General features: G+C 42.1%; 1 protein-coding gene across 1 annotated transcript; it reads left to right on the forward strand.

The window, feature by feature from the left end:
* The first annotated feature begins 1988 nt into the window (after positions 1-1988).
* On the forward strand, positions 1989-19014 carry LOC308301442 (transmembrane emp24 domain-containing protein 9). The gene is made up of 5 exons (XM_080745433.1): positions 1989-2138; positions 6748-6848; positions 10250-10375; positions 13242-13388; positions 15116-19014. Exons 1-5 carry the CDS (start codon positions 2003-2005, stop codon positions 15263-15265), a joined length of 660 nt encoding a protein of 219 aa, XP_080601559.1. The 5' UTR covers positions 1989-2002; the 3' UTR covers positions 15266-19014.
* The last annotated feature ends 267 nt before the right edge of the window (positions 19015-19281 follow it).

A 19281-nucleotide genomic window follows, 5' to 3' on the forward strand; every position in this document is an offset into this window, starting at 1 on the left:
AAGTAGGCTACTCTAGCCTACTCTAGGCCTACTCCCTTCTCTGTTACTCATGTAGCCCCCACGGTTAGTACAGCCATGAAACAGCCATGAAGCAGCCCACAACAGCCCTATAAATCTATTGGCACGATGGTTATTTGTGCGTTGGTCTGGCGAGTTGGGAACCCGAGTTCAATCTGGGACCGTACATGTTCCCCAGGTTCTATGTTCCCCACTTACCCCCCAAATAAAGGTTCAATGTTCCCTTCTTACCCAAAAAAAGGTCCTAGCCTATAATGTTCCCTGGGGTTCTATGTTCCTCACTCAACTAAAAAAAAGGGTTCTATGTTCCCGTCTCATCCAAAAACGGAAGATAATCGGGAGAAATTACGAATACTAGTGGGTCAGGGGGGAACTAGGGACATATTCGGGGCACCATATTTGTGTTATGACTGGGCATCTGGACGAGTGGGCACCTGGACATCTGTGGGCCCTAGGGGCACCTGGACAACTGGACAAGTGGACACCTAAATTAGGATTGCCCACATGGTTCTTAATGCCCAGATGGCCCACCATTTCCTGCATTTGAGTTGGGATTTTGGGAACATAATACCTTTTTATAGGGTGGGGAACATACCCTTTTTTGGTTGAGCGGGGAACATAGTTTTTGGTGAGGGTGGGTGACCTTTTTTATGGGGAGGAAGTGGGGAACATAGAACCGAGGGAACATAGAACCTGGGGAACATAGGAAGGACCCCTTCAATCCCTTACAAACTCTGTGAAATGATCTGTTAAACGTGTGAATAAACTAGTGACCATTGGAAGTAGCCTATATCTTAGACATGAAGAGAAGCATACAAAGGTTGTGGTTTGATATACAGAAGGGCAATATATATACAACATGCTTTTATCCACTTTAACATGACTCTTCCTGGACTACAATCTATAGGACTACAACACCCACAACCCCCGTGACGTGTGCCGTGTTCTGATTGGACGAACAGCGGTGACAGTTGGACGTGGCACTGAAAGCTTTGCGCACGCTCAGTGGAAGGCTTGCTCAGCGTTGCCATGTCCGCTTTTTATAAGCGAATTTGGGCTTGTATTCCCCTAGACCTACAAGCTCACAAGCTGCTATTTAAATAATAATAACAATAATAGATCGTTTTAACAACACACATCTTGTATGGGGGTCACTGGCTCAAACATTTTTTTTTTTTTTTTTTTTTTTTCAAATATTGTAATGCAATTATTTGAAAACATAGTTACTAGTTAGTTACTTTGCAGATATAGATTATAATATTATAGAACATACATAAACGACTTTACCCTTCTTTTATACCTAGGCTATTTGAAAATATAGCTCACAGTGCATCGCAACGCGCTGTGAGCTTGTAGATCTGCTATTTTCAAACATTTTGTAGGCCTACTTTAACTTTTGGTACATTTTGATACCACTACTTTTGTACAATACTAAAATGCATTTTGAATTCCGTACATTTACTTTGACTTGTAACAGAGTATTTCTACAATGCAGTATTGATTGGATTTTACCTAAAGGAGTAGTTCACCCCCAAAATAACTATTTTCTATTGATTACTCACGCCATGGAGACTTTAGTTCAATAATATCTTTCTGGTTTGTTGCATCCTAAGACAAAAATTGAGTTACAATAAATGTACCCTCGCCAATGCCATTGAGTCCAGATGGGGACACAAATGCATTTGTGTCCCCATCCGGAATCAATACAGTAGACTACTGACTACATTTTCTTTGTCTCAAGAATATGACAAATACATGTTTTTATTGAACTCAAATCTCCATGGCAAGAGTAATCAATAGAAGAAGAAAAAATCATGTTGGGGTGAACTACTCTTTTAAGTAAAACATTTGAGTACTTTTCCCCCACCAACACCACTGCTTATTTTTGGGCTTGGGGTATAGTTTTCACACACATGCTTGTATGTGCCCCGTACCTGGCAACCCAACGGTCATAGTGAAGATGGTGGAGTTGGTGGATGTCAGCATGAAGTCCAGTGTTGTGTGTGTGCTGTTCATCCTGCTGTGTTTGCAGGGCTGTGTGTCCTCTCTGTACTTCCACATAGGAGAGACCGAGAAGAAATGCTTCATAGAGGAGATCCCCGACGAGACCATGATCATAGGTGAGGTTGAACTTTTACTGGAGAGAGTTAGCTACCGGAGCTAACCGAAGCTAACTGTGGGGCTGTGTGTGCGTGGCACTGGTCCGACATCCCATTAGTCCGACACTGGTGAATGCTGACCTGGTGAATGCTAATCCTAAACCTAACCCTTAAACAATGTCGGACTAATGAGATGTCGGACTTATGGTGCAGTACACTGCACTCTCTGAGCTACTAGACCAGTTGTTGTGTGATTCAAACTTTATCATTTCAAGGTCTTCCCTTAACTCTGACAGTGTACAAATGCAACCAAATGGACCCTAACGAACGGGTCCATTTGGTTGCATTTGTCCACTGTCAGAGTAAAAGGGAAGATCATAGGTGACCAAAACACAAGAACATTTAACTTTTAGAGTTGCTACTGAAGCTAACTCCAGCTTGGAGTGGACCCAGTTTGTTTTGAGATGGGGGTCCGTGGCCAAAATCCATATCATTTTGGGGGTCCTTGACATGACAACTTTTGAGAATCAGTTCTATGGAAGAAAACAAACAAATAAGTATGTTGCTAATATGTCAGTGGTTCTCAAACTTTGTCAAGGACCCCCAAAATGATATGTATTTGGCCACGGACCCCCCATCTCAAAATACTTTGTTACGGGGACCCCCGGAAGAAAAGGTTTGAGTAAAAAATGTTCACTCTGAATTTGAGTCTTGCCTTAAGCTAGATGCAGAATAGATACACTACATTTCATGGTCTTCCCTTAGCCGCAAATTGCAACACTAGATTTTTTTTTTATAATCGGATGAATCTAGGGTTGCAATACCTCCCATAGGGATCCAATGCATCAAAACAGTTTTTTGCTATCTGATTCTATTAAACGACTTCAAACTCACCAATATTGCGGCTCTATGGAAAGCTTGGAATTTACTCTTGCTATCTGCAAAGTGTTTGTTTCAGAAAAATCCACAGTAGACATGTTATGAGTTACTTTCTATCCAAGAAATTTGGTTCAGGTGATAATTTTTTCTAAGTCCTGGAGTTTGGAAGGAAGCGCTCGTGGAAAATCCCTCAACGGTCCTGTGACCACCTGGTTCTAAATGTCACATTATGCAGGAGGCAGCGGGACGTTGCGTTATAGAAGACGAGCGCTTCCGAAGTTCAACACTGAAAATAAACCATGTCTGCTCGGATTTCTTGACAGAAAATAAATCATAACAATTATACAGTGGATTTTTCAGAAACAAACACTTTGCAGATAGCAAGAGTAAATTCCAAGCTTTCCATAGAGCCGCAATATTGGTGAGTTTGAAGTCGTTTAATACAATCAGATAGCAAAAAACTGTTTTGATGCATTGGATCCCTATGGGAGGTATTGCAACCCTAGATTCATCCGATTATAAAAAAAATCTAGTGTTGCAATTTGCGGCTAGTCTTCCCTTAACTCTTGACAAATACAAATAGAACCAAATGGACCATTTGGTTGTACACAGACCTGTATAGGTCCATTTTGACATATCCTAATGCATACATGGGCAACTGGCGGCCCGGGGGCCACATGCGGCCCCCACCTTCACTTAATGCGGCCCGCAGGTTAATACCGGAATACTGATATATTATTGATTTCAGCTGTTACAATTCCAAACATGACCTGCTTTAATTCCGTCAGTCAATATTAGTAGCTTAATGACTAGTATAGTAGTATTAAAATGTATTTTTTTATTTAGGTTCATAAAGTTAACATGACTATATAACTAAATGCATTTGAAATTAGATAAAAATGTGACATTTCAGGATTCCAATTCAAAAACAACAAAAAATTATTCAGGATTTCAATTCAAAAGAAGCAAAAATAGCCGATCTACAAGCTCAAAACGCATCGCTCTTTTGTATGAGATACTGGAGTGAAGGTGGAAATAGTGGCCTTCACCATCATCAAAGTTGCCCACCCCTGTCCTAACGGAACCCAGGGGGGTCCCCACATTATTTTGGGGGGTCCCCAGATGATTAACTTAATGTGCAACATTGTTTTCTCACTCAACAGTAAACAAACCCAACAACAAGTTTAATTGTATAGAGGGTATCTGTACATTTCTATAGTGACAATTTAAGGACTTTTTAATACCTCTAAAATAACAAATTAAACATTGGCCAAATTGTCAAATATAAGGGTCGATTCACACCGTTATAAGGAGCCTAACTAATTTAGGTTCGGCAGTGTCCAGACCCAAATATGGGTTTCCCCTCCCGGTTCGGGGGGGCGTCAACCGACTTTAGTCGGCTCCACGGTGCTGCCAAAATGTTGTGACCTCCCGACTTAATTTCGGTACTTAGCGGTGTCTTCTCATTCATTCAGCCCGGCTTCAAGTGCATATTCTCGGCTGTGAATCCAAGGAAACAGCGGTCGTTTCTGGGAGGCAGACACGCCGACTTCCAAATGATTGTGGACGTATTGAGTGTTTCATAGCGAATACAGACAGCAGCTGGGACACACACACACACACACACACACACACACACACAGCTTTGGTCGCTACTCGCCGACTGTTTTAAAGAGAAAAGAAAAGCATAGACACAACTTTGCTAATGTTCCGTGTTGATAGGTTTTCCCTTTTATATATACTCTATGGGTTTTCCATGACGAGTTGTGACTGCGTGATGATATGCATGCAGCAAATGAGGCGGCCGTCTATAATGTGAGCTTGTAGATTAAATGTTGAGCGTTTGTGAGAGTGAGTGAGAGAGAGAAAGAGACCTATGGAAGAGAGTGACCCCGTGTCCCCGTCACTGGTGCTGCTGCCTGCTGGAGCTGCCTGCTACTGGACTTCCAGTCATTCAGCGTGCAGCGCGAGGGTCAGTCAGATATATATCCGCCCAGCAACGCTCATGTATCGGCCACAAACGTCGTCATGCCATGGACCTCCAATATTTACAAGCGACTTCGGCACTAGCCGTTAAGAAAGTATGGATGAACTCCCCCCGAACCTAAATAATTTCGGGTCGGGGAGCCCTCCCGAACCGAAATTAGTTAGGCTCTTTATTAGAGTGTGAAACGACCCTTAGAGGCAGAATTATATATATATATAAAAAAAAAAGCAGATCCCCCCTCGCGTTGCGAGGCGTTGTGAGCATGTGGATCTGCTATTTTCACAATAGAACCGTTTTATACAATATTTAATGCCTCAACTCTTAATGCTCATCAGGGTGGGGGGGGGGGTCCCCAGTAAAAATGATTATTTTGGGGGTTGCGGCCTAAAAAGGTTGAGAACCACTGTTTTAACTTTAGTATTCCTTATGCTTCATAATATCCAAAGAACGATTGCCTTCTAAAGTTTGTGTACGCGACGCGACCGTCGCTTATCTTCCAATTAGGGAGTCTTGCTGGTTTATATATCACCTGACCTGACGTGTTCTTTTAAGTAAATGTGTGATGTTAAGTGTCATCAATGGATCTTTACTTGGAACACAACTTGTGGTTTTATATTTGTACTTCCTCCTTCCCCTGTGTCTTCCTGTGCTGCTGTTGCTGCACGCTGTTGCAGTTAACTCCCCTCAGACAGACAGACACAAATTGCAACACTAGATTCTGTTTTTTTATGTTGAATCTAGGGTTGCAATACCTCCCATAGGCAGCCAATGCATCAAAACAATCTTTTGCTATCTGATTGTATTGAACAACGTCAAACTCACCAATATTGCGGCTGTATGGAAAGCTTGAATTATCCTTTCTATTTACAAAGTTTTGTTTCATAAAAATCCACTGTCTGGCTGCTAATGGGTGGTATTGCAACCCTAGATTCAACATATTAAAACAATCTATCCATAGCTCGAACCAACGGAGCAAAGAAAACATTTTAAGCACAGCACTGGAGAAACTCAAAACATGCTATTAACTCATTTTTGTTTTGTTACTAATTTGTAAATTGCAATCTGTCCTTTTCCTGACCATGTTTGTTCAACCCGTGGGGGGCGAGGATTTTATGTAAAAAAAAAAAAGAACAACGTGTGTGTATATGTATACGTACGTATATATATATATATATATATATATATATATATATATATATATATACACAAATCTAGAGTTGCAATTTGCAGCTGGCTGACAGACAGACAGACAGACAGGGACTAGGCAGCTATGCTTCCTGTACCCGTGATCTGTACCCTGAAATATTGTTGTTGAGTTTCCCAAGTTTGTGCATCTACTGTATCATTGTTTGTGTTCAAGAATTAACATCTTAACCATCAGACCAAACTAAGGGACATCTACAGGGGGAGATGCTAGACTTTTGAGGCCATCAGGCTGAGTCAGTGAGTCTCTCTGTTACACTCCCACCCCCCTTTTGACCTCCTCCCACGGGGGAACCCGATCCGGGACACGGCACCATTGTAACGCCCGGGAATCTAACACGGGTCTCCCGCGTGAAATAAATGTGTGTCTCCGTCTCTCTTTAGGTAACTACCGCACCCAGGTGTATGACAGGCAGAAGGAGGATTATTAACTGTGTGTGTGTGTGTGTGTGTGTGTGTGTGTGTGTGTGTGTGTGTGTGTGTGTGTGTGTGTGTGTGTGTGTGTGTGTGTGTGTGTGTGTGTGTGTGTGTGTGTGTGTGTGTGTGTGTGTGTGTCTCCAGGTAACTACCGCACCCAGCTGTATGACAGACAGAAGGAGGAGTACCTCCCTGCCACCCAGGGTCTGGGCATGTTTGTGGAGGTCAAGGATCCAGATGAGAAGGTACCGTTTTAAGATACTTGTTAGGCTTTTCTGCCTTTTTATGTAATGGATAGCTTTATTGTCATTAACTCATTCTTAGTTTACGGCCGAGGAGCCCGAAGTTTTTTCTCTGTCTTTCACTGCTGGCTTCTCCTACCTGTTAAAGCGGCCGCTAATCCAGTTCCCATCGTGCGTGATCGGACACTGCTATGCATCGTGTGTTCGCGTATTCCATCAGCTTCTCAAATCCTTTTTTTTTTTTTTTTCAATTGATCCATAAGTTCTCCGTCTGTAAGCTGCCGTGTTTACACAGAAAGCCAACGAATAAAGGATAGAGGACGGACAGCCGCTTCCGGTTTACGGTCTCAATGTTAACTGGTCCGCTCAATAATGTGTCTGTGTAGAAACCGATCACGGAGCATTAGTTTCAAAGGGGTATTTTTTTGGCAGAGGATGAGTTATGAAATGCATAAATGAAAGAAATGATCTGGAACGTCTCAGAGTTAAAGGAATGTTAAAGATATCTTTGAGGCTTTTCTGCCCTTCATTTTTCAACATATACATGAAATGCATGAAATGAACAAAATGTTATATCACTGGCTTACTATGATCTGTAACTACACCTAGTTAAAATAATGTAATAACTTAAAATACTACAATACTAAAAATGTAAAGGCCACTTAAATAAATAAAAGCACAGTCCAGTTTGTGAACAGACAATGATATGGCGCAACAGGATTCTTCAGCAGCATGTAGGAGAAAAGTTAAGGGGATATTGCACTTGTCTGATTTGGGGTAAAAAGAATTAGTGATGTGTCGTTCATGAGTGATTCGTTCATAAGAATCGAATCATTAGCATGACTCGTGAACGATTCGTTCAAATCCCTGAAATGGGTCGTTCACACTTTCGTTCACACCCCCCGGACCCCCGCCCCTCCCCTCAATAGCCCCGGCCGGCAGACAGGACGCGACGGCGGGCTGTACTCGCGACGTAATAAAAACGCTCCCGCGATTGTGTTTTTCACGGGACGATCGCACTATGAACGAATCATTTGAACGAATCTTTTGAACGGATCATTAACGTGAACGAAACGTTCCGTTCACTGAAATGAACGGGATTGCCCATCACTATTCAGAATTGTGAAATCTAAAAAAGCTAAATAGTCCCAAAATATGTGCAATTAATAGATTTTTATACAGTAGTCTGACAGGAAATGGGGGTGGGGGAGAGAGATGGAGATGAAGTGACACGCAGCAAAGGTCGTCGGGATCAGGAGTCAAACCCGCGCGACACACTGTCAAGTGTCAGGCATCGGCAGACGAGGTGCCCGGAGCACTGCACCAGACGGTCGGGACATCTCCGTTGTGATATGGCTCTCACTATTTCCCAGGTCTTTGGTTTTGAGGTTATCATTTCTGTGAGGTCAGGTTTAGGCACAGTGAAGTGACGTTAAAGTGAAGTTAAATGTCAGCGTTTAGACGGAATCAAGGCGAAACACACGTAAAAAAGGGAGTCACGTTGTGATATGACGAAACACTGATAATGGCCACTTTCTGTTAGCCAGTTTCCTGTGTGAGCCTCAGTGAATGCCTACTGTGCCACTGCTTTACTTCACTGTAGCTGCTGCCTGGGACATTGTGGGTATGTGAGTTCTACAGGCTGCCTGGGGCATTGTGGGTATGTGAGTTCTAAAGAGTTCTGTCGACTCGCCACGACTGATTTAAACACTAGCCGATCCGTAGACTTTAGTTATTGCGACCGTCAGGTCGCATTTACTACCAAAACCTCCACCGGCTGTCTGTCAGTCAGTCAGTCTGTCTGTCCGTCATGTCACACTTTTCCCCAACTCATATCTCCGCCACCGTTGCCCCAAGACATGCCAAACTTTGCACACACACTCCTTGCCTGCCAATCCACAACCACCACCTCTCACGTCATACGGGCAGTCTGAGTCGAGGAATGCTCTCTTCCCTGGTGAGAATTGCCCCTTTACATAGGGCTTGTTTGTGTATTGTATGACATCATGCCACATCATCAGCTGTGGACTCTGTGATGTCATCGTATCTCCATATATGGCCATCTCCGTATATGGAGATATAAGTCGTCCATGCCCAAGTATGGGCTGGTGAGGTCAGACTTTGTGTGATGCGTAGGTTATCTCCATATATGAGATAACATGTGGAGCATGTGGTGGGAATACAATGCAATACATTTGCCACTCACATCCCCCTACACTCAGGAACCAATGCCACTTACAGCCCTCTTTTACATGTGACCTGACGGTCGCTTACCTCCCGATTAGGGAGTCTTACTGGTTAGTTATATTAAGGTTAAAGACAAAATGAAACCAAGTTTTCCACTCACTCCACTTCCTTATAGCGACGCAGTTTCTCCTGAAATGCTCCAGAAAGGAGGTACAGAGCACTTGGGTGAATGTGATTTGACGGTCAAAAAGTCGGCAGGCCAGAACTCATTGAAGACATTAATGTGTAAAGACGGGCAGGCTGGCAATCGGCGCTGAGTATCACAGCGTCGCGCTATAGACTGACTGACAAGGCAGCGGCTACGGAAACAAGTTTGTGATCATAGGACATCAGATGTCGGCCAGCGCAACAGACTGGCTCTGCTTTGCGGAGAGGACGAACGGGAAGGCGGGGGAAGGGGGGAGCCACGCGAACCAGCAGCTCGCGGGGAGTCCCTTAGGTTGAAGTAGATGACGTTGATTGGCGCAGACACCTGTCAGTCATTCTGACCTCGTGAATTATACATTTTCTTGATGTTCGTCATCATGCAAGACGTTTCTGCTTAGGGCTCTAATTGTTTCATTATAATACACACATAATCACATTTTCACTTTTTTTTGGCATCCAGTGTTAGGTATGGTCATATTATCACTACAGATAAGCTCTAAAAGTGTGAAAAACTTATTTTTGATTTCACCTCGTCTTTAACTCAGTGAATGCCTGAAAAAAAAGTAAGACAATCCGATAAACGGTTATGGAGATAATGGCCAAAACGTTTATAATATAATCTGGTGTAAAAGGAAAATAGAGGAAATATGTCATATTTGAAATACGTGCAAAATTGATATGATATCATATCATATTATATCAAGTTTGCGCTCATTTCCTGTATATATACACCTATATAAGTGAAATTTTTTAATTTGAGTTTTAAAAAAAAAAAGTTTTTTTTTTCATATTAAAAAAAGTGTGTAAAAGACGTTTTTGGCACCAGGAACCCTTATTAAAAAGTGTGTAAAAGACGTTTTTGGCACTCAGGGAGAAAAGCGTAAACCAATGTCAGTAATGATTGTTTTAATGTCTTCCAGGTGATCCTGTCTGGTCAGTAATGATTGTTGTGTTGTCTTCTAGGTGATCCTGTCTGGTCAGTAATGATTGTTGTTCTTGTTGTCTTGCAGGTGATCCTGTCCCGTCAGTACGGCTCAGAGGGCAGGTTCACCTTCACCTCTCACACCCCAGGAGAACACCAGATCTGCCTGCACTCCAACTCCTCCAAGTTCTCCCTGTTCGCTGGAGGCATGCTGGTAAAAACCCTGTCCTTTAACTACTTAATGTCCTTTATACTGGAGGCAGGCTGGTACGAGGCCGACCTATAACACGTTTAGACCTGACCGCAAATCTTTGTCACTTTGGATTTGAACCACTTTAACCATTATTTCATGTTTTTAATTTAAAAAAATAGCAGATATACAAGCTCACAGCGTGTCACCGAGTGCAGCGCTGTGAGCTTGTAGATCTGCTATTTTTTTTAAAAATCGTGAACATTTGTGTCTTTGAATATTTTTTACCTGATTCTATAAATGTCTTCTAAATCAGTGGTTCTCAGACGCTTTCATGTCAAGGACCCGCAAAATTACAGGTATTTGGCCACAGATCCCCCTCTCAAAGTATGTTGTTCCAGGGACCCCCCAGAAGCAAATATTTTAGTTACAAATGTTCACTTTAGGTTTTTCAAAAAATAGCAGATCTAGAAGCTCGCAGCATGGCACTCGGTGCCATGAAGTAGCCACCGCCACCGTTGTCAAGCGTAGGTGCAGTAGTACGGGAGCCCCAACGGGAGCAGAATTGGAGAGGAGAGCGGGTCGGCACATAAATAACGTAGAGGAACTATGCATGTCGACGGTTTTACTGTACGTACTCTCTCACCCAAAACGTACACAAAATCAAGCATACGTAACTATAGGTTGAGTTTAAAGTGTAATCTGTAATGTATTGTTTTTAAAAGATTCTCAAAGGTTCTTTTTAGTACATATTTGAGTACAATGAAACTATTACACTCATTCAGCTTGTGCATCAATCTTTTCATATTACAAATTAAGATAAGCTGATTAGATAAGATGGTCCTCGTCTGGACCCAGTGCAGGTCAGTTGAGGTTTCTTTAGCTTGCGTTGTATTTCAAGTTCAGAACAAACACACCAGCTTATCTGATCAAACAACTTTATCTTATGTGCTTTTACCTTTGAGTGACTTGTCTTAGTTCTACTGTACTAGTCCCTCCCTAACGTTTTGTCCAGTTATTCATTAATTAATTCAAACCTTTATTTATTCTCGAAAGGACATTTAGATTGCCCTCATTTGCAGTGTCGCCGAGATCACAATCCAAATAGAATTTCAGTAAATCTTCAGTTGTGAAAAGAAGACTTCCGCACACCCAGTTCAAGCAGGTGTGTAGGCGACAAGACAGCGCAGGTAATAGGATGAATCTATAGGCGGATTCACACTGCGGTCTCGGGTGCGTTCTCGAGGCTACTTTACTGTCCGCAGAAATGCCGGCCCCGAGACCACCTCCGGAGGTAGTCTAGAGTCCTCATGATGCGTCCTTGAGAACGGTGCGCCTCAATGTGAAGCTACCGTTCCGTAAACCAAGGAAGTGGTGACGGTCAGCTAGGATGAAAATAACAAGGATTGGTCCGCAACGTCACTATTAACAGTTCTACTGCCATATTTATTATTTATTTATTTGTGCTTGTAGTGGTATAGCCTTGGATAGCTGCAGCGGGCAGCCTTATGCAATGAATGTGAAATGGCCCTCCTCACTTTCCGTCCTTCAGAGCATAGAAATGCATTTTCTAGATCAGGTCCACAGAATACAGCCAAGAAGTGATTTGGGACTCCATTATTGTTTACGTGTGGTGGAAATTTGACAGCAGCGTTACGGGAGCTGTTCTTACTGTACACACCCGCGCGACCCCTCATCACAGTCAGCACCCACTGCTTTGGTTGTGTATTGTTGTTCTGTTATTGTTACAACTCAAGATAACGTCAGGAACCCTGTAAAACTTTAATATTCGCTCTAAATTCTGACAAGATACTCTTCTTCTGTGACACGAAGTTTTATATCTCCCAAAGACCCATGGTCAACAGCACCCCCGGGAGGCACACAAATACAATTACAGTTGAATGAAGTGAGTCCAGGCACAGAAGAATCCTGGCCAGTGTGAATGCTGATCAGCGGGGACCAGGCAACTGTTTTCAGGAACAGTTCAAATCAATCGGATTGCAGTGTGAATCTGCCCTATGAAAGATTAGACCTGCACAGTGCACACTGCAACTTGCAAGTACAAGAGAGTAATTCATTAGAGCAACATTTCGGTCGTGAGGCCTTCCTCAGGTAGTGTGCGGGTCTAATCTATATACACATTATTATTTTTTCAACAAATATAAAATCACTTGTCTTTTAGTTCTACTGGATCTTTTCTCCACTAGTCCCTAACATTTTAGTCTAGTTTGTTTGGCTGTGCCCTGAAAATAGCAGATCAGGTTGTTAATAAATGCTCTTCATATCCTCGTACTGAGACATCAGGTTGTTAATGAATGCTCCTCCGTAGGGGTGTAACGATATAGTAACTGTATTGAAATATCGTTGTTAACTGAAAAAAATCGAAGTATATCGAAATGAAAACAGCTAAAATCGAGTCCTATCGTTCTATTTTGTATCGTATCGAATCGGCAGTTTAAGGAATCGATTGTATCGATACTACCTACTTGTGCATTGTATTTAGCATTTTTAAGAAGAAAAAATGAAAAGGAGGGGTTTAATTACTTTTCCTTTCCATATAGCTACACTGGTCTATCGATAAATGTGTGTAATCTCTGGGTTCATGTCAAGGTGCAGGTTTGTCAATATACAATGTATTTGGCAGATAATCACTGTGTTTGCTTATTTATATTTTTCCCCTTAAAAACCTGCACTAACCACACCTTTCACACATATTTAATTTCTTTGCTAAATAGTACTATATTGATTTTAAATCATTGAATCGAATCGTATCGCCATGAATGAACCAATATCGTCCATGTATTGTATCGTCAACATGTATCGTGATATGTATCGAATCGGTATTAAAATGTATCTTTACACCCCTACTCCTCTGTGTCTCCCCGTACAGAGAGTGCACCTGGACATCCAGGTGGGTGAACACACCAACAACTACGCTGAGATCGCTGCCAAGGACAAGCTGACGGAGCTGCAGCTCAGAGTCAGACAGCTGGTGGAGCAGGTGGACCAGATCCAGAAGGAGCAGAACTACCAGAGGGTTAGTAGTACTGTACTGTACTGTACTGTACTGTACTGTACTGTACTGTAGAACGGTACAGTACTGTTTAGAGAGGGTGTGTGTGTGCATGGCATGTATATTGTTTGTTTGTATTAGGGATACACCATAGAGCAGGGGTTTTCAAAGTGGGTGACCGGTAATTTGATAATATTTGGAATTTATTTGGACACTTGAACAAATATTTAGTATCATTTTAAACTTTTTCAGTTCTAACCAAAATGGTTATTATCACTAAAATATCGTCACTGTCGGGCAGAAACCTTGTATCTCCAATTTTCAAATGTGTACGTATTTTGGTAAAGCAAAGCCCTGCTTCATCATACAAGTCTGTTGCACAAAACTAGTGAAAACAGCCGATCTACAAGAACACACACAACGCCTCGCATCTGTTTTCACTAGTTTAGTACATTTTTTTAGATGATAAATAGAAATAGAAAGGTTTTGGACATACAAGGTTTCCCCCCGACAACGACGATATGCTATAAATATAAGGTGCTGGGAGTGAAAATTATAATGTAGGGGTGCCTCAGATTAAAACAATATTTCTGGGGTGCCCTGAGACAAAAAAGTTTGGGAACCCCCGCCATAGAGAAGTACCAGAGGGTTAGTACTGTGCTGTACTGTACTGCAGTGGTTCTCAACCTGTGGGTCGGGACCCCCGGGGTCAAATTATTTTGGGGGGGTCCCCAGATGATTAACTTAATGTGCAACATTGTTTTCTCTCTCAACGTTAAACAAACCAACATAAAGTTTAAGTGTATAGGGTGTATCTATCTGCACATTTCTAAAGTGACAATTTAAGTACGTTTTAACACCCCTAAAAGGACAAATTAAACATTGGACAAAATGTCAAATATCAGAGGCAGAAATAGTGAAAATAGCCGAGGCGTTGAGTGCTTGTAGATCTGCTATTGTTACAATAGCACAATAAAGCACAGTATTTAACAGAAAAAGTACACATGATTACAATAAAGCAGAAGATAAAAATAAAAACTTGAAACATTAAAAAACATTTAAAACATCACTAAAGGCCCATTCCCACTGGGCCAGATAACAGATATCTGGAGATATTTCTCCAGATATTTTTCCATGCAAAGTGGATGGTAGCTACAGATAAAACAAATATTTGCCACAGATAAAAGTATCTGTGGCAAATATCTGTGGTAGACTTTTTTTTTATCTGTAGCTACCATCCACTTTGCATGGAAAAATATCTGGAGAAATATCTCCAGATATCTGTTATCTGGCCCAGTGGGAATGGGCCTTAAGGACTATCATAAAAAACATTTTCAGAACAGTGCGGACATGAATAACAGCACAGGGATTTATGGCTACAGTGCTAAAACGCGCCGAATTGTTCATTTTTATAAAAAAAAAGGAAAAAAAAGAAATTATGGTTCGAATGATATCGATGGTCCGTTCAGAACCCCCCCCCCCCCCCTGAAGTTGGTATCCTTAAAACACGGTTAGATTACAGCCCTGGCCCAAAAGGTTTGGGAACGCTTGTTCTACGTTATGTGTCTACCTTGATTACTGCAAGTCTCTCACCATAAAGAACGTCAGAGAAATGCCTATTGCCTACATTGTAAATTGTCTAAAGTACTGTCTCTCTGTGTGTGTGTGTGTGTGTGTGTGTGTGTGTGTGTGTGTGTGTGTGTGTGTGTGTGTGTGTGTGCGTGTGCGTGCGTCTCTGTGTGTGCGTGCAGTATCGTGAGGAGCGTTTCAGACAGACCAGCGAGTCGACCAATCAGAGGGTTCTGTGGTGGTCCATAGTCCAGACTCTCATCCTGGTGGCCGTGGGCTTCTGGCAGATGAGACATCTCAAGAGGTTCTTCGAAGCCAAGAAACTGGTCTAAAGACACTCTGTCTGTCTGTCTGTCTGTCTGTCTGTCTGTCTGTATAGTCCCTATTCCACTATGATGTGGAACCAGAACTTTCAAGAACCTGAACCTATTATTCTTTTCTTTTCGGTCCCACCCTAATTTACAGTACAGAATAAGACAGAATAAAGCCATAATAAGAAATAATGTGATTGTAATTAGAAATAATATGTTTTCATTAGACAGAAACAAACACAGTTATACCTTAATTATCCCTACGTTATGTTCTAATTAGAAATCGAATAAGGGCTCGAACACACTGCCCGACTTTTTGAGACGATTGTGCTGTCGCCGGCCATTTTTGGCACTCGCGACAAAAAATGGCGATCTGCCGCAAGATCGGGCTGCTCGCCGAGGTTTTGCTCGTTTGGTGTGAAAAGCACTGCGAGAAGATCTGGCCGCGATTATAGCACTCGGCGATTTCTTCCCGAGCGTTTCTAGATATCTAGCAGTTGATATTTGGCTCTGTGCAAACTGGACATACAGTATGAAAGAGGTTGTGCACCCTGACAAGATCTGTGTTAAATGATTAGAACATAATGTAGGGATAATTAAGGTATAACTGTGTTTGTTTCTGTCTAATGAAAACAATACTTCTAATTACAAACACATTATTTCTTATTATGGCTTTATTCTGTCTTATTCTGTACTGTAAATCAGGGTGCAACCTTTCTGGTTGGTCCCTTGGGTTCTTGAAAGTTCTTTGTCCCGGAAAGTTCTGGTTCTAGTTCTGGTTCGGCCCTGCAGTGGAAAAGGGGCTTATGTCTCACTATATGTCCGTTAGGGATGGGACGATAAGCGATATTATCATTTATCGTGATAAATCACAATAATCGTATCGCGGAGATTATCGTATCGCGTATCGCAGAGATTTACTTTATTGTGAAATCGTCCGCCCCAGGGTAATGGTCGTTGGGGATGTTTTGATTTTCGCGGTAATATCGTAAGTCGCGGTAAATCTTGGTCTCAATAATGGTGATATGACATTTTCATATCGTCCCGTCCCTAACGTCTGTAGAGACAGACGAGTAACAGACGTGACATTTCAAACCTTCACATGTCCTGCCATCGTCAAAGACAGTAGATTTCCAGTGGGTTGGCAGAACATTGAGCTTGTAGATCAGCAATTTTTTGCTGTTTTTTATGACCTTTTGTGACTTCTGAAGTTTGAATCTAGACATGAAGGTGGATTCTGCTTTTCAATGGGAATGGAGTGGTGTCTTTACATTTGCGGGTTTCTGCAAAAATACGCTCCATTCTCCATTAAAAAAATAGCAAAGCAAAACGAGGAAAGGAGAAAAAAATGCATTTGCAAGAAATACTGAAGAATTGAAACAACACATCTGTACCTACTAGGGTTGGAACGATAATTGATATTATCGTTTATCGTGATAAAAAACACTCACGATAATCGTATCGTGGAGATTTAATTTATCGTGATATCGTCCTCCGTCATGCACTGGGATCAATTCACCTTTTATTTGCCGAGCTGCATCATTCGGTACCACTTAAACCCTCTATAATTGGTAAAAGGTACTTTATCCACAACTTTCCAACATCCCATCGTGCATTGCGCCGAAGGCGAGCGGCATTTCCGGCGTCGCAGCCGAGTGTGATCTACAAGCTCACAGCAGTTGCATCTGCGAAGCGACGTGAGCTTGTATGTCTGCTGTTAACTTCGTCTGCTGTTAACCGGAAGTTAACAATATATGTCTGCTGTTAACCGGAAGTTAACAATACAAGCTCACAACGCGTCGCGTTGTGAGCTTGTAGATCGGCTACTTTTTGGCAAATGTTCCGCCCCAGGATAATGGATTTTGATTATCGCGATATCATAAATCACGATTTCTTTTGTCACAACAGTCGTGATATGAAATGCTCATATCGTCCCATCCCTAGTACCTACCTGTCTGTCTGTCTGTCTGTCTGTCTGTCTGTCTGTCTGTCTGTCTGTCTGTCTGTCTGTCTCACTCTGTGTCTGTAGAGACAGACAGGCACCTATTTGTCTGTCTGATGCCTAACACATGCCTGAGTGATATACTTTAGTTGCACACCGGTGCCATTGCACTGAAAATAGCCCCCGATCTACAATCTCAGGCCGTGGGCTTGTAGATCTGCTATGTTTTATTTTCTTTTTTATATACTAAAGCAGGCGTCGTACTCCCATCAGCGTGACGATGTTGCTTTAATGCCGACACCGTCCTCAAGGTTGTCTGTCTGTCTGTCTGTGTGTGAGTGTGTGTCTGTGTATGTCTGTCTGTCTGTCTATTTATGCAGTACTTGCTAGTAGAGAATTACAACTTTTCATTATTATAGTTTATTCTACCACTTTTTGTGGTCACATGTTCAGATACTGGATTCTGATTGGCTTAAAACAGTGGTAAATCAGTCACAACCTTGAGTTGGCTCATGGACCCCGCCCACTGTTGTGTTGCAGTTGATTGTAACGAAATAACCTCGCAAGTTACAACTGTGTTTTATTTCATTTAAATGGTAGAAGTGGTAGAAAAGCAATTTACCATTCGAGGGTCGTGGGTTGTTGGCTGATTTACCACTGTTTCAGGGTTGTGGCACGAGGCGGAGCCGAGTGGTAAATCAGCCAACAACCCACTCCCTCTCATGGTAAATGGCTTACTTCTTCCCCCCTCCTGATTAAAGGCAGGTTAAGTGGTTTCATTTAATTCAAATAATAACAAAACGTTCTGATAGTACCAGTTACTATAGAGTGTTATGTTCTGATAGTACTAGTTACTATAGAGTGTTTGGTCCATTTTTGGACCTGTGTCGTGTGAGGAGAAAAAAAAAAGTCTCAAAAACTGTTTGGGTGACAAGTTTTCCTCCAATCAGGATAGAGCGGGGCCTTTCCTCCAATCATGGTCGAGTGGGGGCGGGCCTTACGCGCACCAAGGCCCGCCCCCACTGGATCATGATTGGAGGAATGCCCCCGTCTGTCACCGACATGTAAACTGAAACGTAAATGAAATCTCTTACCCTACCTGGTGAAGACATGATGATGTTACTGATGGGCCAGTGTGAGATGAACTGAAGCAGACTTCCATCAACACACTGTGAGTAGGGATGGGACGATAAGCGACATCGTTTCGATAATCGTATCGTGGAGATTTAATTTATCGTGATATCGTCCTCCGTCATGCACTGGGATCAATTTACCTTTTATTTACCGAGCTGTATATCCAGTACCACTTAAACCCTCTATAATTGATAAAAGGTGCTTTTTTTTTTCTTTTTTTTTTTTTTACACTCAAATTTCTTTGCCGAAAAAATAGACGATCTAGATCTGTTCTTTTTTGACAAATGTTCTGCCCCAGGATAATGGATTTTGATTATCAATAATCGTGATATGACGTTTTCATATCGTCCCATCCCTAACAGTAAGCAGCACACTGTACAGGTACCACAAAATGGGGGAAATGGCAGATCTGCAAGCTGTGAGCTTGTGGATCTGCTGTTTTTCAATAGCTAAAGTATAAAACAATTCCAGGACTTAATGGGTTAATGTGCTGTCCACTCGGACCTTTTAGTTTAGTTTTTATTTTTCTCTTGTTTTTGTCCAGCAGTTCATTGAGAAACGCTTGTTGGTGAGTTTGTTTTGTATTTTTGATTTAGTTTTTTGGGGGGGGTTTTGTGGTTAAAAATCTGTGCTTGTAAAAATTAAAAAAATGGGTCTATAAATTTACATCAGAATAAAGTTTTGTCACATTTGGTGTAATGGGTTGACTGGTTTGTTCATTCACTCGTTTTGTTGATATCCAATTATATTCACCTTATACCCTGGTGTGTCACAGACAGGGAAGTTGGTAGGCCAATCAGAGGCGGGTTGGGGCGGGTCTTTTCGTAGGCAGCCTATAAGAACCAGGAGAGTGTTTTCTGCAGGTGATTCAGTCCCGAGTGTATCAAAGGGTGCGTTCGGAAATGCGCACCGGGTGTGTGCTCAGTGTAGTGAGTGCCTAAACCTAACCCTAACCTCAGTA

The sequence above is a fragment of the Nannobrachium achirus genome (genome assembly GCF_963921795.1).
Source record: "Nannobrachium achirus genome assembly, chromosome: 17".
Classification (NCBI taxonomy): Eukaryota; Metazoa; Chordata; class Actinopteri; order Myctophiformes; family Myctophidae; genus Nannobrachium; species Nannobrachium achirus.

Coding starts and splice junctions, on each gene's coding strand:
- LOC308301442 (XM_080745433.1), top strand. CDS start 2,003: ATGAAGTCCAGTGTTGTGTGTGTGCTGTTCATCCTGCTGTGTTTGCAG. Junction 2,139..6,747: donor CGACGAGACCATGATCATAG/GTGAGGTTGAAC, acceptor GTGTGTCTCCAG/GTAACTACCGCACCCAGCTG. Junction 10,376..13,241: donor TGTTCGCTGGAGGCATGCTG/GTAAAAACCCTG, acceptor CTCCCCGTACAG/AGAGTGCACCTGGACATCCA.